The sequence below is a fragment of the Macrobrachium rosenbergii genome, chromosome 2, assembly GCF_040412425.1.
Source record: "Macrobrachium rosenbergii isolate ZJJX-2024 chromosome 2, ASM4041242v1, whole genome shotgun sequence".
Lineage (NCBI taxonomy): Eukaryota > Metazoa > Arthropoda > Malacostraca > Decapoda > Palaemonidae > Macrobrachium > Macrobrachium rosenbergii.
This window is the reverse complement of record NC_089742.1, coordinates 86,151,402-86,176,420: the sequence shown is the minus strand read 5'-3', so window position 1 is coordinate 86,176,420 and position 25,019 is coordinate 86,151,402. Positions and strand designations below refer to the sequence as shown.

General features: G+C 38.4%; 3 protein-coding genes across 3 annotated transcripts; all 3 read right to left on the bottom strand.

Moving 5' to 3' along the window:
* Positions 1-5,019: 5,019 nt before the first annotated feature.
* LOC136843438 (uncharacterized) lies at positions 5,020-6,681 on the bottom strand. Its single transcript, XM_067111932.1, has one exon. The coding sequence runs from the start codon at positions 6,679-6,681 to the stop codon at positions 5,020-5,022; it is 1,662 nt and encodes a 553-aa protein (XP_066968033.1).
* A 207-nt stretch (positions 6,682-6,888) lies between these two features.
* Positions 6,889-7,359, bottom strand: LOC136843435 (uncharacterized). The gene has a single exon (XM_067111917.1). It carries the CDS (start codon positions 7,357-7,359, stop codon positions 6,889-6,891), a length of 471 nt encoding a protein of 156 aa, XP_066968018.1.
* A 292-nt stretch (positions 7,360-7,651) lies between these two features.
* LOC136843431 (uncharacterized) lies at positions 7,652-9,082 on the bottom strand. Its single transcript, XM_067111904.1, has 2 exons — positions 8,980-9,082; positions 7,652-8,889 (listed from the first exon to the last, which is right to left on the bottom strand). The coding sequence occupies exons 1-2, from the start codon at positions 9,080-9,082 to the stop codon at positions 7,652-7,654; spliced, it is 1,341 nt and encodes a 446-aa protein (XP_066968005.1).
* Between the last annotated feature and the right edge of the window lie 15,937 nt (positions 9,083-25,019).

Genomic DNA, 25,019 nt, shown 5'->3' with positions numbered 1-25,019 from the left:
AGAAGTAATCTGCACCATCATAGCTTTCCTAGGATGCTCTGTACTAGAAGCTTGTAGCTCTGGAGTGTTATGATATACCTCACAATCCTTGAACTTTCTTGCAATTTTGAACACATGCTAGTAACTTGTAGTTTGTCTGTATCATGCAGTATGAATGGAATCTCTTTGTTACAAGTATTATGATTAGGCACCCATTTTTGATGGTACAGTTTTTTTTTTTTTCATTCTTCTTGAGTTTTCTATTTCCATAAGCAATTGCAAAAGGTCATCTGCAAACTCTTCTGTAAGTATGCCTCCTAGTCCCTCATTAGATACAGCCATCCTCCTGCATTTCCTAAACTCTGCTTCAGTCGATCAGATGCCTTTTGTTAAGGTTTCTTGCACTCCACTTTGTTTATTCATCCTTTCTTCACTAGGTAGATGAAAGGCACTACAAGATTTGCATAGTTGTTTGCAAGCTTCCAGTAGTAGCCTGTCAAACCCAGGAATGATCTTATTTGCATCTTGATCCCTGGAGGCGATGCATCCTGAATCTTCATTGGCTTCACTTCATCCATACTGGTTCCATAAATGCTGACCTTGTGTCCAAGGGATTCCACTCACTATCCAATGAAAAATTTGGCAGGTCGGATGGTCAGCCTAGTTTCCTTCACTATAGAATAAGTCCCTTACACTTCCACGAAATGGTCAGTTTTCTTGTGTCCAGGTAGCTTCTTCCTCATCAGACTGCTGAAAATTGCTGCTGAGTTAATTAATCCAAATTCCATCTTCTTGAACTGGTAATGTCCACTCAGAACTTTGAATGTTCACTACTCTTTTGGCCATTATCCTTTGCTTATGCCCACCTTGCTGAAAAATGTTTTGTTACAAAGTTTTATCATCATACCCTCAGGATCATCCATAGGTTCATTGTCAAACTTGGCTAATGTGTTAAGTTGTCTACAGAATTTCTTTCATCCAGTTTTCTTCCTCACCATCACTAGTGGCAAACAGTATGTAGATATTAACCTTCCAGTGACTCCCATCTCAAGGATCTCTTCCTAAATCGGTTCCCCAGTACCAAACAATTAAGGGATACATCTTTGCTCTGACTGGCTGTTTTGGCATCAGTTTGAGGTAGATTTTGCAGGTTCTGCAACATTTGGCTGCAGATTGCACGAAGGGCCTGCACAAACAATACACAATTAGGGAAGATGCCATTGATGGTCGAACCACTCAAGAGAGTAGCTGTAAACCTGATTGGACCTATATTATCAGTGTTGGAGAAGGGTAGCGGATACATCCTTACCAAGGTGGTGGATTCTGCTACGAGGTATACAAATAGAGACAGAGGTGCTATTGGAAGTTTTCAGCAAAGTAAGATTCTCCAAGATGCTCAGTGACCTAGCAGCTATTATGATTCCATATAACCCAAGATGTAATGGGTTGCGTGAAAGGATAAATGATATGTGAAGTCTTTACTGAAGAAAATGTACATGAAGAGACCAAAGGACTGGGACTGGTATCAACCTGCCCATGCCCAATAGGCCCTCAACCTGCCAACCACTTGTAAGGAGATACAACAATACAGACAACTTGGGATGAACTTCAGCTCCTGTTAACGATCCTGGAACGCAAGGCTGATGGGATACTTAAGGTGGTTGGCCTTAAAAAGAAATATGGCTCTGTCACCTTCAAACCAAGATCCAAGCCACCCTCAATACCACAGAGGGTATATCAAATGGGAGAGCTCCTGAAGAAAGCAACTGTCATCAATACTAGCTCGTTCCCCAATTATTTCTTCACAATTTCGCAATGCGTGGACGCTAGCAGTGCATATTTAGAAAACAATAAAATGATATATATTTTTCAAAACCATTAATTTGTCGTGCTTATTTCATAGTACTGATGAAAATTGCTTTTACTAATACAGTCTAATACAATCTTCATATTTAGACGGCAGTGATCGGGTAGCAAATTGTGTTACAAAACCACATGAACCATTGAATGTACCACATTGAAATGTTCTTTTCTAAAATTCAGAATTTTGACGAAGTCGTCACTTCGAGACTATTCACTATTTGGTTACATATGGTAAAATATTGCATAAATTTTTTAGTGATCTAATGGTGGGTATATTATTAAATCAATGACAGGAAGAATGGAATCAGTGTTTTTCCAATCACACACACCAAACACTCACATATATTGATACATTCCGGATTCATCTCAGTCTGTAGGTGTCGCGAAAAAATTGGATCCGTTTTTTCTCGATAATCATTCACAACATTCAGGATAAGCGAGGGGGAGTGGTAAGCACGCGGCTGAGTTCGTGGTTCACATTTTTTTCTGTAAATATGTTTGATTATTATATGTGTCCGGTGAATTGCCTGTGTTGTCTGTGTCAGGAATGTCACAGAGGTTCTGTACATTCTTTCGTAAAGTAACCTTTAGAAATTTTGAGAGGGAACTGAGGTGACGACGAGACATGCAGAGGGGCAAAATAAGTCTTTCTCGAGGGTGTAGCACATAGCATTGAGGTAAGCTAAGCACTCTCCATGTCATCACCTCCTCAGCCAAATTGTCCATTTTGTAACAAGAGCCAGTTCATTTGGTATGCTAGTTTGATTCTTTCACATTTTTGGCATCTGAGGTTTAATCCAGTTAATATTTAGTTAAAGTGTATCCTGATTGTTCGAAAATAAGGTTTGTGCAAAATTGTAGCTTTTAGAAGCACGTTTTTCTGAGTTTTAAGAGGTTTTGTATAGCCTTCAGCATTGTTTCTAGTCCCGACCGCATGGTCCTCAAGGTTGTGCGTCAAGTTTCATGTGTGTTGAATTTTAAGTAGTCTATTTTTAAATAAAATTGTAAAACCTTGCCTGACCTTGATGGACCTTCGCTTTGATGTTTGCTGGTAGTGCCCTTCAGGCCTGACCATCCCAGTCCCATACCATGGGACTTAAAACCTTCCCAGTCTTGGGGAAAAAATGTTGACACTTGATCCTTCAAACCGGATGGTCAGTATTAGCAAGCATCCGGAACATCCACCAAGTGATGATGAGCAAATGTTGAGAAACTTCTGTTTGACTAGTCCAGTAAAGTTGGAATCAAGCTTTGAATTGTCAATTCGTCAAGCGCTCAATGGAGCGAAAAATGTAATGCCCTTCTCTTTACCAGAATTTAATTCCTTGCTAGTGTATCGCAGCAACGGACTACATTGCCGAAGTTGAAAGAACTTCCTTTACCTGTTTTTAATGGTGAGATTAGCGAATACGTTACTTTTAGAGAATTGTTTGATGTTCACGTTTACTGATGTACTGATTTAGATAACGTAACTAAGTTTACATATTTGCTTTGTGCCCTCAAGAAAAGAACCGCTAGTAGTCAAGGCTTTCAGTGTAACGGCTACTAACTATGACGTCGCATTAGAATGGTTGGAATGTTACTGTGGTAATCAGCAGTAAACGCTTAGTTGTTTCGCATTGGAGACTCACCAATATTTTTGTTCCTAAATTCAGCCTTTAGATTTTAAAAATTTCCACATCGAGTTGACAGTGTTGTTAGAGCAAATTAAACACTTGAGTACAATAGATGTGGGGCAGGGAATGGTCACGAGTTTGATCAATCAGAAGCTCTCTCAAGGCGATGTGTATCGTAAAGTTGTGGATTACTTGAGAAAGTGTCATTACACTTTAGGCGAGTTTTTTGAGGCACTTGATTTCCTCATTAGGAGTTTAGAGGACGATGCGTTGCAAAAGGGAGAGGACGAGTCTGTAAGACCTAAGACAGTTCTATTTCAAAATCCTCGTACTAGAACGTGTCCATTTTGCCAAGGTGAGCATTCAGCCAGCGACTGTAACATCACACCACCATTGAAGACCGAAGGCGATAATTATTGTATATATTTGCGTAGGTGCTTTAAATGTCTAGGCAAAGGCCATACTAGCATTCAGCGTAACAGACAGAATTGCAAACTGTGTAATGGAAGACATCATAACTTGATTAGTAGCAATAATACTTTCAAGCCTCAGTCAAATGCGCTTACCAGGCACTTTGTAATGGACAACACAAACTCAGAAACTCGACTTCCCATTTATTCCTTTAACAGTAGTGGTAGTGGTAGTAACAGTAGTAGTAGAAGTAGGTTCATTCCTGAAAGGAATTATTGCACTTCTTAAAATACATTGTCAAATAATAATGCATATTATTCAGTAAATAACAGTGACATAATATACCTTGATACATCTCACAAAGTTAAATACACCTTTATAATTGGACAATTTCATTACCACATTAAACTTCCTTTGATTATATCTATTTACTATAATTATGGAATAAACAAATATTGAATGTCTTAAAATAAAAAATTAAGTCTTTAATACCTTAATGAATGATAAGACAGAGCAAATATATATAAGAGTTCATCAAAAACTTACATCTGTGTGCCCAATAATATCCTTTAAAATTACGATATATATACAACTGTACTCCTTGAAGACCTTGCTTAGACTACTAAAAGAAACTTTAGAATCTTAAGAACTGAGACAAGATTACGTAATTTGTTTACACTTCTGCAAATTTTAAACTACCACTTAAAATTAACGACATGGTTTTACTGACTAAATATATTTGTATTTCTGCATTAACATACTCAGCCCCATAAACAGATTAAACCTGTTTATCATATTACATACTTACTCATGCAGATAAAATAAATAACCTTTAAGTTACCATACAAACCCTTATAATACAAAATACCTTCATGATTCAAATATTTACCTAAAATAAATTAAACAATAACTTCATATATATATATATATATATATATATAAAATATATTAATATATATATATTATATAATATATATATATATATATATGAGTTATGAAAGTGTTTAATTTATATATATATATATATATATATATATATATATATATATATATATATATATATATCATATCAAATAACCAGAAGAACACAACATAGTATCGTGTCACATGAAAGGTTTCAATGAAAATCCTTCAAAAGAAGGCATCGTGCCTAACCTTTAACTAACAACACCAGCTTCTGAATAGGACAGACAATAACTGAAGAAAGTGTCTTAATCTTGGCACTGCGGATTGTTCCTTTGTCATCAGGGTGTACTTCTATTACTCGTCCCATTGGCCATCGATTCCTTGGTTCAATGTCACTCTTTACCAAGACCACATCACCAACAATTAAATTTCTTCTTGGTTCATTCCACTTTTGTCTCGTCTGTAAAGTACTCAAATATTCCTTTCTAAATCTTGACCAAAACAGGTTGGTCAGATATTGAACACATCTCCACCTTCTCCTCATGTAAACATCATCCTTTTTGAAACAAACCAGGGGAGGGACTACATAAGATTTTGGAATCAACAAATGGTTTGGAGTTAGTGGCTCAAGGTCATCGACACTATCACTTACCGTGGTTAACGGTCTTGAATTTATGATACTCTCGACCTCACAAAGCAGAGTCCGTAAACTTTCATCGTTTAGCCTTTCGCCAAATTCCTTCAGCAGTGCAGACAACACTTTTCTAACTGTTCTGATTTGGCGCTCCCAACAACCACCCATGTGGCTTGCTGCAGGTGGATTAAATTTCCATTCAATATGATGATGCAACAAATATGTCTCAATCTTCTTTTCCTCCATCTCGCCGAGAGCTGCCTTAAGTTCTTTCTCAGCCCCATGGAAGTTGGTTCCATTATCACATCTGATAACCTTAGGATGACCTCTTCGAGAAACAAATCTTCGCAAAGCATTTATGAAGGAATCAGATTGTAAGGTGTTTGCTGTTTCAATATGAACTGACCTACTAACCAAGCAGGTAAATATGACACCATACCTCTTTAATTCTTTTCTTCCTTCTTTGATGTAATAGGGTCCAAAGAAGTCAATGCCAACATTACTGAATGGTGGCGAAGGTTCCAATCGGTCTGCTGGAAGATCAGCCATCTTTTGACTCAAAGCTGGTTCTTTTAACTTCCTGCAAGTAACACAATGAAATAAAACACTTCTGACAGTTGCATTAGCATTAATTATCCAACACTTCTGCCGAAGATTTGAAAGAACATGGTTTCTACCAGAATGAGCTAATAATTCATGCTCGTGTTGTATCAACAATGTAGTCACATGATGCTTCTTTGGTAATAGCATGGGATGTCTGGCAGACTGTGGAATATCAGATTTTCTTATCGTACCTCCAACCTTCAATAAGCCATCTTCAGAATCAAGAAAGGGATCAAACTTATATATAGGGCTACTCTTGCTAACTGACAATTCCCTTGATAAAGCCTTCACTTCATCACCAAACGCCTTCTGTTGAACATACATTATGATTGCCCTTTCAGCATCAGTGGTTGCATAACCTTTCCTTTTACCTCTAAGGATTGCCTTCAGTTGTTGAAATATAGAAACTGCCTTTTGTAACCTCGACCATGAAGAGTAATATTCAATCAATCTTGTAAACCCATGACATTCTTCAGAAGTTGTGACTGCAGACACATGTTCACTCTCACCATCATCACAATCTGCGTACACATACTCCTGGGAAAACAAACAATCAGATGCAATGAATGATGGACCATGAAACCATTCGTCATACTGCAATAACTGATGTACACTAATACCTCTTGATGCTACATCAGCAGGGTTATCATTGAGCTTACATATCTCCATTGCTCAGGTTGAGAGTAGTCCCTTATAACTCTGACTCTGTTGGCCACAAAACAGGGAACCTTTTTGTGTTGCTATGAATATAGTGAAGGACTGTTGTTGAATCTGTATAGTACACAATACTGTCAACAGTAAACTCCAACTCCTTCAGGATGTGTTGAGCAACCTTGACAGACACAGTTGCAGCTTTAAGTTCTAACCTAGGTATAGCTACCACCCTTTTGGAGATACTCTTGATTTTCCCATGACAAGGCTTGACTGAACTTGGTTTCCATCATGAAGAACAAGATATGCTGCAACACCATAACCAACTGTACTTGCATCACTGAATAATACAAGACTTGAACTTGTTACATTACCGAAACCACTTGGTTTAAAGCATCTTGGTATTGAAAGCTGCTCCAGTAAATGAAGACCTTGTATCCAATGTTGCCACCTTTCAGCTAGGTCATCCGGAATCCTTTCATCCCAGTCCAGACTCTCAACTTGACATAATTCTTGTAGTTTCTTGGCTGGTAAGATGATTGGAGAGAGTAACCCAAGGGGATCATATAATGATGAAATAGTTGATAACAACCCTCTTCTGGTGAGTGGATTTTCCTTGAGCGCAATTGAAAACTTGAATGAGTCTTCTTTAAGGTCCCATAACATTCCTAAGGCTCTTGTCATTAGATTCTCCATGTCAAGATCAAACTTGTCACTTTCAATCGAACAATCTTCCAGTAGGCAAAGCTTTAAGGATGTTAATTGAATTGCTAACAAATTTAGTTAACCTAAATCCTCCTTCACCTGTTGCAGATATCAAATCCTTCACTAACTTAACTGCTGTAGGAACATCAGCACATGACTTCAAACAGTCGTCAACATAGAAATTATGCCTAATAGTATTACCAACAGTTGAGTCATACTTCTCATCTGCTTTGTCTCCCGTGGCCTTCAGTGCAGTATTTGCAATACTTGGTGAGGAGATTGCTCAAAATGTGAACAGCCATTCGAATTCTTCAAGAGGTCGACTGATGTCCCCATTAGGCCACCACAGGAATCTAACATAGTCGTGATTCTTAGGTGGAATCTTTATTTGAAAGAACATAGCTTCAATATCTCCAATGAATGCATAAACCTCTTGCCGAAATCTAACGAGTACTCCCGTCAATGAGTTGGTGAGGTTAGGACCCTGTAGCAGAACATCATTTAATGACAAACCTCCAAACTTTGCACTACAGTCAAAAACAACCCTAATTTTCTTTTTCTTGGGATGAAAAACTGCGTGATGTGGAAGATACCAGACAGGAGACTTGTTGACCTCACCTTCTGGGACCTTGTAAGCATAGCCTTTGTCAAACAACTTGTCCATGAATACTGTATACTGCTGTCTGTAATCTTCACTACTCTTCATCTTTCTCCTTTGCCACTCCGCTCTGCTGACTGCCTGCTTCTTATTGTTAGGAAGACTCACATTGGGATCTCTGAAAGGCATGGGTAGCTGGAAATGACCATCTTTAAATTCAATGGTATCCTGGCACCTTTTCACAAATCTTCTGTCCTCAAAAGACAAGCCACGCTCTTCAGGAACTGAACCAAGATCCTTTTCTGAAAAATCCAACTCAAAGAACTTCCTAACACTTTCAACAGTAATACAGTCGGTAACATGTTGAACATTAGATACAAGTAACCTGTGACATGAAACCCCATTTGAACTAACCTTAACATGTACAGGCCCATTAACCGTCCACCCATGCAAATATCTCACTGCAAAAGGGCCATAACCTGAAGTGGGTATAACCTCTAAAGGTTGCAAAGCAGTTGGACAATTACTACCTATCAATATTCCTATGTCTAGCTCTGGCTGATATAATGGAATCTTATCAATAACACTTGATAAATGAGGCCAATCCTTTAACATTTCATACCTTGGAATTTGATCATGATTAACAGGGATATCTCTTTGGGTAAATACCTTTGGCAATACAACATCATTATTACCATGTATATCAGTGACAACAAGATCATTTACGATAAAAGTTTTGACTGTATCAGTCCCATGAATTGTTTGCAACTTGACAGCTGTTTCAATACCTTTACAGTTTAATTGATCCTTGATATTATCTTTAATGAAACAACCTGTACTGCCCGTATCATAAAAGGCATAAGTTTGTACTACATTATCACTAGCCTTTACATGTAATTGCACAGGCAAAATCGATTGCAATACTGTATCAGAAATTGTACATGCAGAAGACTTCACACTACCTTGACCTTGAGTATTACCTTGACCTGGAGTGCGACCTTCACCTTAAGTACCTTCTTGACCTTGAACACAATTTTGACCTTGAGTGCAATCTTGACCTTCACTTCCAAACTGTGAACAAGCTTGTGAAGTAATTGCATTATTACTGTCAAACATCCTAAAGTTCTCAATATGCAAAGTGGTAGAATGCCTTTTATTACATGTCTTGCACTGCCGTCGATTGGAACACTTTTTCGAAGTATGGTTATTGCCAAAACAACTGAAACAAAGACGATTGTCTCTCACAAACTTTCGTCTTTCATCCACACTCTTGTGCAGAAATTGAAAGCAGTCCTCAATATCATGATGACCACTACAGAGTTGGCATTTCCTGGTACACTGGTTTGCAGAATTTGATGGTTGCACTGTAACTGCCAATGATTTTTGCTTGTTCTGACTTGAGCCGTGATGTGCCTTTGCCTTTGTAAAAGAGACACTTTACCCAAAGCTTCCCTGCAAATACAGGATCCATTGCTGCCTCTGCTGCATTCTGAACAAATTCCACTAATGTGGTGAAACACAAACAAACACCTTGCTTCCTGAGCTTTATCACATGATCCAAGTTTGGAGAGTCATTTAAAACCTGCATATTTGACAATGACTGCATGGTATGATTACACTTCACAAGATACAAAGCATATTCATGCAGTGATTCGCTGCTATCACCTCTCACTTGTGGCCACTTGCTCAACTTGTCTATGTATGCCATGGAAACCTTGTATGGATCTCCATACACTTTATCCAGAAGCCTTTTTGCTTCAATGTATCCCTCAGAAGCATCCATAAACATGCACCCAGCTATGAGTGACTTAGGCTTCCCTTCTAGATGCTGATTTAAGAAGTACAGCCTGTTGGAGTCCGATGTGGTGTGTGGCACGATGCGGTCATTAAATGACAGCATAAATGATGCATATTCAAGAAGATCACCACAAAACTTGGTCACCTCAGCATGAGGCAGAATCATAGCCGCTGCTAACTGCTGCTGACTTCGATAGAATGACTCTGGGGCGGGTGTCATGGCTAATGAAGGCACTGTGACGCTGGGTTCATGATGCACATTCTGAATAGGAACAAATACTGGTGTTTCAGGATCCAAAACTTTGTCCACTGATGAAATAATTTCCTCTTGGAACACCTTTTCCCTTGCTCTTGCAGCTTCAATTTCACCATCCAACTTTAACAAGTCTTCCTCGGCTTGTAATTCTGCCTGTTGTTGGGCTATTTTTGCCCGTTTCTCAAGCAATGTCCTCTGTGCAAGCAAACCAGCCAACTTTGCCTTCTCTTTTAAGTGAGCAGATTTCACACTTGATGCTGTGCTTCTAACTGACCTCCTGGATATGTGTGACTTGCTCCGTATTGAAGATCCGTCTATTGAATCTTGCAAACTCGCCTCTATTGTAGTTATCCATTGATACGCCTGGTTTCTGAATCCTATGACCGATAATTCTTTATCTTCAAACCTTTTGATTTCTGGCTGGTGTTCACTGACAGGTAATTGAGAGAGGTAATCACTGTGGCAGTCCTTGTACTTGTTAAATCTATCCTCAAACTCTTCCATACCTGTCTTTACTAAATGGAGGTTGTCAGGCTTCTCCATACACCGGTTGACTTCATTCAGTTTCTTCGTGAGGGCAGAGAGAGCCACAGTCTGGTTGTTCTTAAGGGTGCGTAACTTCTTGTCATCCTGGTCCGTATTCATGTTAATGTCAAAGATGAATGAACTATTGTAATGGAAACCACAAACTCAGAAACTCGACTTCCCATTTATTCCTTTAACAGTAGTGGCAGTGGTAGTAACAGTAGTAGTAGAAGTAGGTTCATTCCTGAAAGGAATTATTGCACTTCTTAAAATACATTGTCAAATAATAATGCATATTATTCAGTAAATAACAGTGACATAATATACCTTGATACATCTCACAAAGTTAAATACACCTTTATAATTGGACAATTTCATTACCACATTAAACTTCCTTTGATTATATCTATTTACTATAATTATGGAATAAACAAATATTGAATGTCTTAAAATAAAAAAATTTAAGTCTTTAATACCTTAATGAATGATAAGACAGAGCAAATATATATAAGAGTTCATCAAAAACTTACATCTGTGTGCCCAATAATATCCTTTAAATCACGATATATATACAACTGTACTCCTTGAAGACCTTGCTTAGACTACCAAAAGAAACTTTAGAATCTTAAGAACTGAGACAAGATTACGTAATTTGTTTACACTTCGCAAATTTTAAACTACCACTTAAAATTAACGACATGGTTTTACTGACTAAATATATTTGTATTTCTGCATTAACACACTTCATCAAAGTAAATGCTCAGAGTCAGTCAAGTCATGTCACTTATAAACCAGTAAAGGGCCAAAGTAGAGATAGAAATCCCAAGGGTTCTAAAGTAAGTACTAACGTAAGTAGAGTAAGTGGGAAGAGAAAGAGTGATGAAAAACCCTGTGTGAATGCAAAGTCAGTAAATGCGTCTGACTCAGGCCTACCATCGACGCTGTTACCAACCATATCAGCTATCTTGTGTGCCCAGGGCTGACAGGCTCTGATCAGAGTGTTTTTAGACACCACGAGCCAGCTTAGTTTTGTTTCTAGTCGGCTAGCCCAGAAATTAAAGTTGCCAGTAATAAAGAAAGTCTCCCTTACTATTGCACCATTTGGTTCTAATATTATTGATGGCGAATATGATTCGGTTTCTTGTAAAGTTCAAATGGGAAATAGGGTAATAAGGACAAAATTAATGGTGCATGACAATGTGAACACACCCATCTACAACTTGGGCCTAGTTAACGTAAGACATTATTTGCAAAACAAAGGGTACAAAATGGCAGAAGAGGAAGTTCGTAATGACATGTTAAAAATTGTAAACCTACTGATTGGTGCTGACTATTTTAATCACTTTGTCCTTAGTACGGACAAGTGTGATGGAGTCAGTCTTTTCGTGACTCATCAAGGGGGTATCCCCTTATGGGAAGGTCCCCCAGTGGGCACTTGAGCGAGTTGACAAGACTGCTGTGAAAGCCTTGTGTGTCTGCCGAACAGTAGAACCGAGCCATGATGTCGATGAATTGTGGCGACTTGATACGATTGGTATCAGTCCCAAAGAGCAATTTTCCATCTCAGAGAACATAGCCATCCAGAAAGTAAAGGACAGTGTAGTACAAACTGATCACGGTTATCAAGTAAGTCTCGCCTTTCATGATGAACAACATCTGAGTGTCAATTACTGTAATGCCATTGTGCACTTAAATGCTTTGGAAATGAGATTTGATCAAGATCCTAGTTACCGAACCGCTTATGAGCAAGTCCTTCAGGCTTATCTCGAAGCTGGGCTCATAGAGGAAGCCCCAAACTCAAGAATAGAAGGCTACTACATGCCTCATTTTGGTGTTAAGAAAGAGAGCTCTACTACCCCCTTTAGGATCGTGTTTAATGCCTCCTCCAAGTCGAAGGGAGGAATCTCCTTGAATGATTGCTTGTATCCAGGTCCCAGTTTAGTCAAGTTGTTATACGACCTTTTGTTAAAGTTTAGAGTAAATCCCTACACACTAAATGCTGACATATCTAAAGCTTTCCATTGACTCCTCCTTGATCCACAGAACACCAAGTATGCTCGATTCCTGTGGTACAAGGCGCTGTACCTTTGCTTTCAGGGTCATGGTATTTGGAATTACAACCAATCCTTTTCTCCTTCAACAAGTCCTTCAGACTCATTTTAGGGTTGCCGGGAGGGCAGAGTTGATAAAATTGTTTTATGTTGACAATTATATTGCCACCTATGCTACTGAGGGAGAAATATGGGATAATTATTTAACTGTTAAACAGCTTTTAGATGAAGCTAACATGCATTGAGAGGGTGCATAAGTGATAGCCTAGCTTTTGATCAACAGGTAGGAGTTGAAAAGCCCACTGAGATTTCTGTGCTAGGGATGTTATGGGATAGGAGTAGTGATCAGAGGTGCTTGAAACACTTCAAAGGGGTGGGAGAATTGCCTAGTAACTGAGTTCCCACGAAACATAGGGTCCTTTCTTTGTTAGTATCGAATTTTGGTCTGTTAGGGTTGGTCAGTCCAATGTATGTTAAGGGAAAGTTGTTTTTGCAGAAACTATGGGAAGGAGGTATAGGATGGGATGATGTTCTCGACACAGAAAAACAGACAGAGGCTATGAAAATCTTGGAAGAGTTTGTCACTGTGCATAAGTTGAAATTTAAGAGAGGAATTGTAACAGATGAATCAGAAGTTCATGTCTTTACTGATGCCTCAAGTAAGGCATATCAGGTGGTAGCCTATGTCAGGGGAAGTAAGGGGGAAACTAACCTGTTGACTAGCAAAATGAGAGTAGCCCCCAGGAAATAACTGTTGACCATACCTAAATTAGAGTTATTAACTTTGTTATTAGGAATTAGGTTAGATAGAAGTTTGAAGAATTTGTAAGAGACCGCGATGCGGTCTCTTTCGAGCGCATGTGTGTGTGTCATCCATCGGAGGTAACAAGACAAAAACAAGAGCATCCGTTTTCTCTCTCTCAAGGAACGCAACTTCTACCATACAATATTTCCATCTGTTTCTCCCTAACCATAGTTGTCTTGATTTATGTACAATCACCACTACTTGCATTGCCATGCAAGCATTACAATCTTGTACTCATAATGTTCCACCGAATCTTCTGTATCAAACTGTATGTATGTTTCAGTTTGTGAAGACGCCAAATGTCTTGCCATTTCACATATTATGCTACTGCGTTGTACCCATTAATCTGTCTCGAATCTCATGCAATTGGCCACGTGTGGAATTTCCTGGCCTTTCCATTGATATATGTTTTATCATTGTACGTTTATTATGTCTCCCACAGTCACCATCTGTTTGTCTGCCGACAAACACAGATGTCCAAAACATTACCTCTGTTTTGCCCTGTCTGTGTGTAGAAACTACTTTGTGGCTCGCACCAGCCAATAACAACTTCGAAGATTCTGTACATTCATTCAGTAAGGAACCACCAATAAACCGGACAACACCCAGCCAGTATGTCACTCTATACCATCCTTACAAATTTGTTAAAAGTCAGTACAGTTATAACTTGGATCGGCAGTAAGGTCGCTATAGCATGGGTAAATAGCAAAGAGGAGAATAGGAACGTGTTTATAGCTAATATGGTAGGAGAGGCTAACTCTCTTTTACAGGAATGTGGGATGATTCTGAAGCATCTGCTGACCAAAAGTAATCCAGCAGATCTTCTGTCCCAAGGGACCAGTATGAGAGAGCTGACAGACAGCCAGTTGTGGCACAGAGGACCCCAGTTTCTTCATATTGAAAGCCCTGCCAATCCCCCACAGCTACTTGATGAAGCCTCGCTAAGCCAGGCTAATAAGCAACTTGTTGCCGCTCTCAGTGAACTGCAGAAAGAAGTAGCCATGATACAACCTGCAGGCATCTGGCCTATAATGGGGAGTATTGTTGAATTTAGCGTTTTGATGAGTGTTATGAAATATGTGTTGAAATTTTTAAAAAGTAATGCTAATCCATTTTTGAAGCTTGTTTATTTGGAACAAAGGCATTCAGTTTATAGTTATTTGGAAAAAGGATCTAAAGTACCCAATGATATAATTAATTTTGTTAACCAGTTAGGATAAGTTTTGGTTGAGGGTATAGTATACTCTAGAAGTAGATTAAAGAATGATGTAGGAAATAGAGATCATTTAATCTTGTTACCCGCAAAAGGGAAATTAGTACAGTCATACATGAGACACTTGCATACCCTAAACATGCATTGTGGCGTGAATTCTCTAATAGATATTTTTCGCCAGGAATGTTGTTGTCTGGGACTGGGATGTTTGGCGAAAAAGGTGGTAGGCAGATGTGTTGCTTGTATTAAATCCTTCAAGCCCGCTCTAAACCGCCCACCTCCCCCGCCACTCCCCATTGCACGAACAAAGATGTCACAGCCGTTTGCTTGTATTGGTCTCACCGTCTCGACCACACTGGACCTATCCAGGTAGAAGGAGGGATAGGCTACATCCTGTCGGTAACTTGCATGAGTACTGTTCGACCCTCGATGCTGCCACCTTCATCTTGATGTTCAGGAGACTTGTTGCGACGCATGGGATGCCCTCTAGTATCTACAGCGACAACCACCAGAACTTCTGCGCCGCCAACACATTCCTACAAAGACATCTTCAATGAAGGCGAAACTCGACAATTCCTGTGTAAGCGCAGGATGCAGTGGCATTTCCAGACTCCGCGATCTCCATGGAAGGGAGGATTCTTCAAGTGCCTAATCAGGGTTGTGAAACACACCCTTGAAGTTTCTTTTTGGTGCAAATCTTCAACGAGGAGCAGGTCCGTACGTTAATCAAGGAGGCAGAAGCAGTAGTAAACAACAGGCCTCTTATGTATGCCGGCGATGGCCGGGAAGACGAAGTTCTTACGCCCTTTCATCTGATTCAAGGATCCATGATCTGACTGTCATCACCCATTGTGCAACATGAATTATGTATTGCACGTTGACAACAAAGCAGAAAAGTCATCAGTATTTCCGTCTCACCGACACCCTGCGAATGTTTCGACATCCATGGCAGAGGGAGTACTTGAGTTCATTGCAGTAGAGGCACGACATCCCTGTGGGACCTAAATCTTCACTGAGTGTTGGCGACATTGTGTTGGTTAAACTCGACCATAGAAAACGAAGTTACTGGCCATTGGGTAGAATTGTTGCTGTCTATCCAGATGACGATAGAGTCGTGAGCTCTTTTAATGTACTCTATGAAGGGGAAAAAACTTTGCGACCAGTTGAACACATCGTTCCCCTAGAAATGGGTGCGTGAGAGGATAATGAGGCTGAAGAGAATGACGATAATGAACACACTGACGAAGTGAATGAGGAAGAGGACACCATACCGAGTGTGGGAGTTGATGAAGGAGAAAGTGTAGGTTCTTGCGAGAATAGTCAACTCGCACAGAGAGAGTTAAGTGAACGTGCATAACAATTGGACACTGATACGATTGAGCGAGTGAGGCTGAAAAGAAAGGCAGCAATAGCCCAAAGACTTACAATGCAGGAATGGGTTAGGCATAACGATGTATAGTGTAATGTAAAACCCAAGATAAGACTTGTGGAGGTTGTAGGGAGGTTGGAGAGGATTTGAAGTGATAGGAAATAAGTGTTATCGGTGTTATTGCTTTGTGCTGCCGAAACACACCGCACAAGCGTGTTGGAATTGTGTGAAATGTGTAAATCCCTTTGTACAACACGAATTAGGTGTCATTGTGACTTGTGAGAGTGATTACTCTCGTGATTTGATTGTCGTTTTGATTGTGGTAAGTCTGTCGCAAGCTGCCTTTCAATTGTACCACTGCAACTGAGTGCAGGCCGTGACGAACCTTCGATCTTCAAGCCTCACCTGCATAACCTTCCAATTGCTGTCCCTTTCAGCCAGAAATTCTGGTGTGGAGTATGTCGTGAAAAAATTGGATCCGTTTTTTTCTCGACAATCCTTCACAGCACTCAGGATAAGCTAGTGGGAGTGGTAAGCAGGCGGCTGAGTTCGTGTTTCACATTTTTTTCTGTAAACATGTTTGATTATTATTTGTGTCCGGTGAATTGCCTGTGTTGTCTATGTCAGAAATGTCAGAGAGTTTCTTTTTATATATAATTCAGGCGCAGTCTTTCGTAAAGTAACCTTCGTAAAGTAACCTATGTAGAAATTCTGATAGGGATCCGAGGTGACGACGAGACTTGCAGAGGCGAAATGCGTCTTTCTCGAGGGTATAACACATAGCATTGAGGTAAGCTAAGCACTCTCCATGTCATCACCTCCCCAGCCAAATTGTTCATTTTGTAACGAGCCGGTTAATTTGGTATGCTAGTTTGATCCTTTCACATTTTTGGCATCTGAGGTTTAATCCAGTTAATATTTAGTTAAAGTGTAGCCTATCCTGATTGTTCGAAAATAAATTTTGTGCAAAATTGTAGCTTTTGGAAGCACGGTTGTCCGAGTTTTAAGAGGTTTTGTATAGCCTTCAGGATTGAGTCAAGTACCCGACCGCGTGGTCCTCAAGGGTGTGCGTCAAGTTTCATGTATGTTGAATTTTAAGTAGTCTATTTTTAAATAAAATTGTAAAACCTTGCCTGATCTTGATGGACCTTCGCTTTCATGTTTGCTGGTAGTGCCCTTCAGGCCTGACCATCCCAGTCCCATACCATCAGGGACTCAGAACCCTCCCAGTCTTGTGGAAAATTTCGTGACAGTAGGGTTAACAAGTTTATCTGGAATGACAAATATTATAGGCACTCAGAGGCGTAACGAGGGGAGGGGGAGGTGCAAGGGGGGCACGTGCCCTGGGCGCCGACCTTAGGGGCTCCAAAATGAGCCTGGGGAACAATTTATGCGGCTTACAGGGAGCTGTAAGAGAAAAAAATAGTATTTTGTATCACTATCATATATATATATATATACATATATATATATATATATATATATATATATATATATATATATATATATATATATGTATATATATATGTGTATATTTATATCATAAAGAGTTGTTAGTATTTGTATTCTTTCATTATTGCACACACACACAAACACATTTGTGTGTGTGTGTGTGTTCATATATTGGCGTGATATGTTGTGCGAAAATAGAAAATATTATTTCATTTATTTATTTTTGTGCAGAATAGTGTTGGTGAAACATTTGTATCTCCCTCAATAATGTTGGAAACACTAAACTCCATGATTATAAAAAATAAATAATGTTAACTTGTACTAGTAAACTCAATATACCTCCTGGCAGTAAAAAAATGACAGCTTGTTCTTCATGTTGTCAACCGAATCATTGTGGTAGAGACCCAGAATCCTGAAGATTTATTCCATGACAAAGGGCGCCATTTTCTGTGCTTGCCCTGAGCGCCAGTAACCCTGTAGGCAATGGATGCAACTTAGCTTCACTTAATGAGACATTTCTGTTTTTCATAAAGTTTTTTTTTTTTTTTTTTTAATGTGTAAGTTTGCGTGCCAACCTGCACGAAATGTCCGTAAATTCTGCAGATTTTCCCTATGTTAAGTTATGAAGGTAAACATACAGTCTTACAGATTATTAATGAACTGATTCTTCTCGAGAATGATGTATTAATGCACGAGCAGTTGAACATACGAACAAACATTACAGTAAATAAAGAATACATTTTTCGTGTATAAGTTATATTTTGAATCATGTTCACACATGTGCATGTGGGATGTTCATTGTAAGATAATATGTTGTTGATTGTATGGCGCTGCTTATGTGATTGCTCGATGGAGCGCGTGTGGCAGTCACGCACTACGATGTGCCCTCCAGGCGCCAGCCTTTCGGTGCGACACTGACCGTGGTCTTGCAGGTTGCATTCTGCAGCATTCACCGTGTAGCCGTCGTGGCGACCGTTCTCAATTAATAAACCGTCACACAGATGAAGCCCCGTATACCATTACCATCCTACATTCATGGTATTTCGAACACTGTTAAAAAAGTGTTAGAACCTCATTCCATTCGTTACGATTTATAGATTTTAAGGATTTCCTACAGATTTTATAAGCGTTTGCAGCGAGCGACACAGGTAGGCATCCGAGAGAGTTTACATGCCTAGACACACCATGTGAGTCCAACGTTACATACATTGTTCATTAGAATAATTTTGATCTCCCATCACATAAAGGATACTCAGACATCTTACCACATTGGCCATAAACTCTCAGAAGCTACCAGGATCTAATGTAGCCTACTCCACTAAGAGGAGTCGAATATAGAACTGATGTAAGTGTGGACCCCTCGATATAAATACAGTGAAGTGGATGCTGCATACGAAGGCTGAAGAAAAGATTACAGTAATATACAGTACTTTCCGTCCAATTTACATATCACCTGCTACCCAAACCTTGACCGAATAATTTCCAATTTCTCGGTAGTCATACGAGTAATGCCACGCAAAATATTCCTCAGGAAATCGATAAACTATTTTATCTGCTAGAAACGTGTAATGATAGGCATAGTCTGTTCTCGTATGATGGCGTAAAATAACAGACTTTGAAAAAGAAGAAATATCAACAGTTTTAATATCAACGCGCTGAAATATATGTTTGTTTAAAAGTGAAGAAATGGTGGATTAAAATATGGAGCGAATGGAAACTTCAAAAGGAAGAGGAGAAGCGTCAGTTTTTATTAAACAAGTTGTTGACATACCAAGGAGGAATAATGTTGCCTTAATCAAGAACCTTGTTCCCATGGACCTCGCTTTCAGTGTTGAAAATTTATCATCATCATTGGGAGTCACGTGACATCAACGAGGACTGTGGTCAAGGGCAGATACATCGACTGAGACAGGAAATTACTCTTCAGGGCAACGAAGTTTCCTTTTCTCTTCTGTTGGGCGAAATTGATGAAATCCCCTTCCTTCCGTTACAAACATCTTGTAGGTCAGCCGGTGTGTTTTGGAAATACACTCACAGGATCGTGGGTCCACTTGCAGCAGCCGCCACCGGATGTAGGAGGACGGTGGTGTTACAGTGAGATTTTAAGAGGTGCAAAAAACGAGCAGGTAAAAGAGCACTGATACTTTATTCATGATCCAGGCAGTTTATATAGTGGCAGACTGACGTCGCGCCGCAGAATACAATTGGAGCAAGGGTGGCCTGAGGTCGATAATAATTAACAATGAATAGCCTACAGCGAACGAGTACACTTTACAATATGCAGATAGACAGAATTGAAATTGAATACAATCTTGATGCCTGCGAAAGAAGAATACAAGGTACACAAATCGAAGACAGGTAAACAATTATATACATAGTTTAAATGATTGGATTTACGTGACCCGGCACGCCAGGTGTGATGAATTGTAGAGGTAAAGAAAATGGGACGTCACCATAGAAAACTTGCTCAGCAGAGGCTTTACAAATAACATGTTCAGTAGAGACTTTACAAATGACTTTACAAGATTCTGAGATTCCTTTTTTGCTTATTTCGGTCTGGATGCAAAGAAGGGGTCTTCTCTATCTGTTTCTCATTCACCATCAACCTTCGAGGCTCATCTATCAAACTTGACGTTCAGACTGGCAGTTGCTAACTCACAAAAGACTTAACCATTTAATGCTCATATAAGTAATAAAATACATCTTAACAAAGGAAGGTCATATTCGATGAGAGCAATTTCTCTAAAGGTGAGAATAAAATACAATTTAAATATGTATGTATCGTCATTTACATTCTTCTTACAAAATTAAATTCATGATAATTCAGGAAAAATATAAAACAAATATTTTTCTCGTCGAAATATACTGTATAATCGAGGGGTGGATACAACAACTTGCCCGCCAAATCTCCAGAGCTCAGTCCGAGAGGATAGTTGTGGGTCCCTGTGGCGAGGAGGGAGAGGCGTCTGTCGAGTTCAAAACGGTGTTAGTCAAATCTGTGCTTCAGGGACAAGTAATCCTTGATAATAAAGATCTTATGCTCACGATGACACTCAACTTTTATTGCATTCAAATTCCCGATTCCTAACAGACTTATTCAGCATGATCTCATAGATCTCCTTTTTCATGTTGTTACACCTTGCAACATTTGTATTGCCTTATTTTGAGGCGGGGGAATTCATAATGGAACGTCATGTTTTTAATACAAATATGCACCTAATAATTTTGTTTCACAAATGAGATTTCAGATGAATGTGTATATGGAATGTAGATATAGTTTTCTTTAAGTTGTTTGTGAGATTTGCGTAAGGAAAGAAATTGTTAATTCTGTTTTTCTTTTCATTACACAGATGTACCAGTGTAGGAGATTTAACAAAATAAAAAAAAAAATATTCTTAATTAACTTGTTAGGCTTTGGGGTGCAACGTCAGTTTAAGCTTTTCGAAGCTTTAACGAGTGCAAATTGGACCACAAAAATAAATTATTACTATTAACTTACTAAACTTTTTCTGAAATATTAACTGACGCTCTTTCGCCCACATGCAATAATGAGTGTAATTAGCCTACTGGTTCACTCCACATTCGCCTTTGCATGAGTGATGTCAAAATCTATTTATGCTCAGGCACCAGAATTGTCAATCAAACATTTTAAACTTTAATCAAATCAAAGCACTGCATCTACTGACAGCTTACTATCCGTGCTTATAGTCAAGCGCATCTGTCTATTGTTATATATATATATATATATATATATATATATATATATATATATATATATATATATATATATATATATATATATATATATATATATATATATATATATATATATATATATATATATATATATATATATATATATATATATATATATATATATATATATATATATATATATATATATACATATATATATATATATATGGCGGAGGTGGGTTAATGCCGAGGCTAAGTACAATTTCCCCGCTCGCGACGGGTAAAATAAGTACAGAAAACTCGGCATTGACTTATACCTCTCTTGATAGCTCAGTGGTAGAACGTCGTCTGGAGTTGCTGGATAAGTTCTGTGTCGTGGGATCGCGACCCGGCAGTACCAATCCATTTATCACTTATAAATTCCCTTTCGGTGATAATTCCCCATCGGGATACTCCCGAGGTAGCGTGAATTTGATTTTAAGCGACATTTGTGGTTTCATGATTGTATATAAATCACGGTGTGATAAAAATTTCATACATATATATATATATATCTTCTTCTTCTTTTTACGTGCTTTTATTCCCATTTTTGTATGGGGTAGATGCCTTCTTTGAAGGCCTTTTTGATTTGGCTTTGGGGTAGACCTGTGGTCTCGATCGGCTGCCCTGCCTGACATCGCTTAGACCCCGGTACGATGTTTCATGTATCATACCCGACCCAACGCTGCAGCGATTATTACGCTGGTATGGCGAGAGTTCGAGACGTGAGATGTTTGTTATGTTTTTTAGAAGGTGTTGTAGTTTTGTTTTGTGTGTGTATTTAGTCTGTAACACCCATTTGCTTTTTATATCCGTTGATTACATATATAATCCCGGGATGTCTACACGGATAGCAAAGTGTCTGCCTCTCTGACCAGTCGGCTGCCGGCGGTTTTGAACTGACCTGAAGTCCGAAGCTGCTGCTGTAATCGACTGAGCATATATATATATATATATATATATATATATATATATATATATATATATATATATATATATATATATATATATATATATATCTAACAACATAACTATTAACATCCATTTGAAGTTATAATAATCATAGGAACTATAACAATAACAATAATAACGCTTATGTGACACTCCTTAAATTATTTCAGTGTTAACTAGAGATGGAGAGAATGACAGAAGCGAAGTGGTACTCAGTGAAGGAGTGATGTTTATGAAAAATGTGCTTAGCTAATGACAACATCTGCGTCTGACGGTGACAGTGCCAGACTGTTGTCAGTTTGCCGCTTAACGGCATAATATTTATTTTATTCAAGGATGTTGATATTTTCTGTGTTTTGCACCAATATCCTTTTGAAGACTTATGTATGTGTAAAACTGTATATTTATCATGTTTTTCATTTTGCCACATGTTCAAGGTTGAAAATGTGTTTGTGTGTAAGTGTGTTTCACACCGAGTCGGGTGTAGTTGATGACTTATCACTCCCCTCTCTCATCCTAGCCCAGAGAGAGCTGAATTGAATTGTGCACCGTGAGAGGTTAGTTTATTGGACACCCCCTCCCATCCTGTGAGAGGCGTAAAAGCCCAGAGAGAGAGAGAGAGAGAGAGAGATCCTGATTTAGGGTATTAGCTTGGAAAGAATATACAAATTCACTAAGCCATGATTTTTATTTAAGTTTACCAAGCTAATTGTGACCAAACATAAGGGTGTAAGTTTCTTATATATATATATATATATATATATATATATATATATATATATATATATATATATATATATATATATATATATATATATATATATATATATATATATATATATATATATATATATATATATATATATATATATATATATATATATATATATATATATATATATATATATATATATATATATATATATGTGTGTGTGTGTGTGTGTGTGTGTGTGTGTGTGTGTGAATTTTTGTATATTTGTTAGCCACTATAGAAATCCAAACCGCTTGACAGACCCATATAAAATTTTTACATGTGGCCTCTTTGTCACCCCAGAAAGGTTTATGACTCAAAATCAAATCCCTACCCCGTGACAGACAAACACAGACAAAACAAATGAAATCTTCGTTTTTAGTCCACCTTTTCTCCAGTAACGTTATGGGAATCACCAGTAGCTTGGGTGGAAAGCTCCAACTTTTCTGTTGGTGACGTCATTAAAATCCTCCCACTGCAAACCCTCAGACGTATGATAGTCCGACAAATGCGAATTTCTTCATTAATTCGTTAGTTTCTTCTTCGTGTTTACCTTCGTATTTCGTAATAAACCCGGTTTAAATGAGGTCTGGACTAATCGAAATATTACCTTGGATACTCCACCGGTCGACAGTTGGAATTCATCATCGTGAGAATTGGCAAAACACTTCACTGCGTACGGAAGACGAGTTTCTTTTCACGTTGTTTGGTACTGATTACTTGGAAGATAATGACTAAAATTCAAGATTAAAACTTTACAGGAATGTAGATCATTACATTTGGAAATCTTTTCACAAGGCATTTTGCAGAATGTACGTGTATGGAGGGTAAATGTATACGTTGCAAATAGGGATTAAACTAAGAAATGACAACCACTGCACTTCGAGGAACGTCGAAGTCCTCACAGCTCACACAACACGTCAATTTCGTAACTTTTGCTGATATAATAATACACAGTAAGGAATAGTATTCCCGTCATTTAGAAAAATAAAACTATTGTTTATGGCTATATATTAGAATGATACATGTTAATTTCCATCTTTTATCAATACGTATTTATTCAAAACCATAAATAACCAATTGCCTAACATTCCTTCAAGAAAGGAGAGATTTTTTTTTTAGTCATGATACCTTTTTACCAAAGGTAAATTGACCAAGTTTATAGATGCTGTGTGGATATGCTGAGCGGAAATTTTTTTCTAACGATCAGTGTAACTTTATACTTAATTCTATGTTAAGGAATTTGATGTTATTGTAAAGATAATGAATTGTAAATTATTATGCTATGTGAAAAATTCCCTGAAAGCAATATAAAGAATATGTATCACGAGTTGGAGTTAGCTGTATAGGAAAGTGTTTTGCCACTTTTTTTTTTCTTAATATGATGAGGGGTGTGGAAGGCTAACTGCTGCAGCAGTTCACCTGATAACAGGAAAGAAGTAAGAAGGCGCAAAAGAGTATAAATAGGCTATTTATTATTAAAAAGATGTCTATTCTCATATAATATTAATGAATGAGTTTAAATTAGAACTAAGGGGTTTGTTCAGCTTTTTATGAATTAGGCAGTGAAGTTTACTTTCATTATAGTAACACATCATAAAAAGACATCATTGGCCTAGCCCTAGGCCTATACCAAATTGTCTGTATCACATGGAAATATTGTTTTAAATTTTTATCGCATGATTTGGACTAACAATGGCCTACAAGTAGTGTTGAAGGGCTAACAATGAAATGAATAACGTCTATATAATTTATTCATATTCTGATCACAGACTCTGAGATACTTCCCAGATGAAATGCAGTGGCAAACTGTCACGAAATTGATGCTAACCTGCCCATACACGCAATTACCTGTTAGTCAGTCAAATTATTTAGGTAAAAAAATGCCATCAGTTCATCTGTTCCAGTGACTGGACTGTCTCCACCCACAAACTGTCGTCTACACATAAGTTTTAACGACAGTTTTGATGAGCTGACAGAAGAATTGACAGGTAAACTCGATAGTGAATACATGAAGTGGCGTCGTGAGGGTTGCTGGCGCCCAGGGGCAAAGTCTTTTATGGCGCCCCCAAAGAGCGGGGACGGGGTAGGTGCCGGGGAGGACTATTTTCATTTGAGTGTGCTAATCTTGGCAGGAAATGTTTGTCT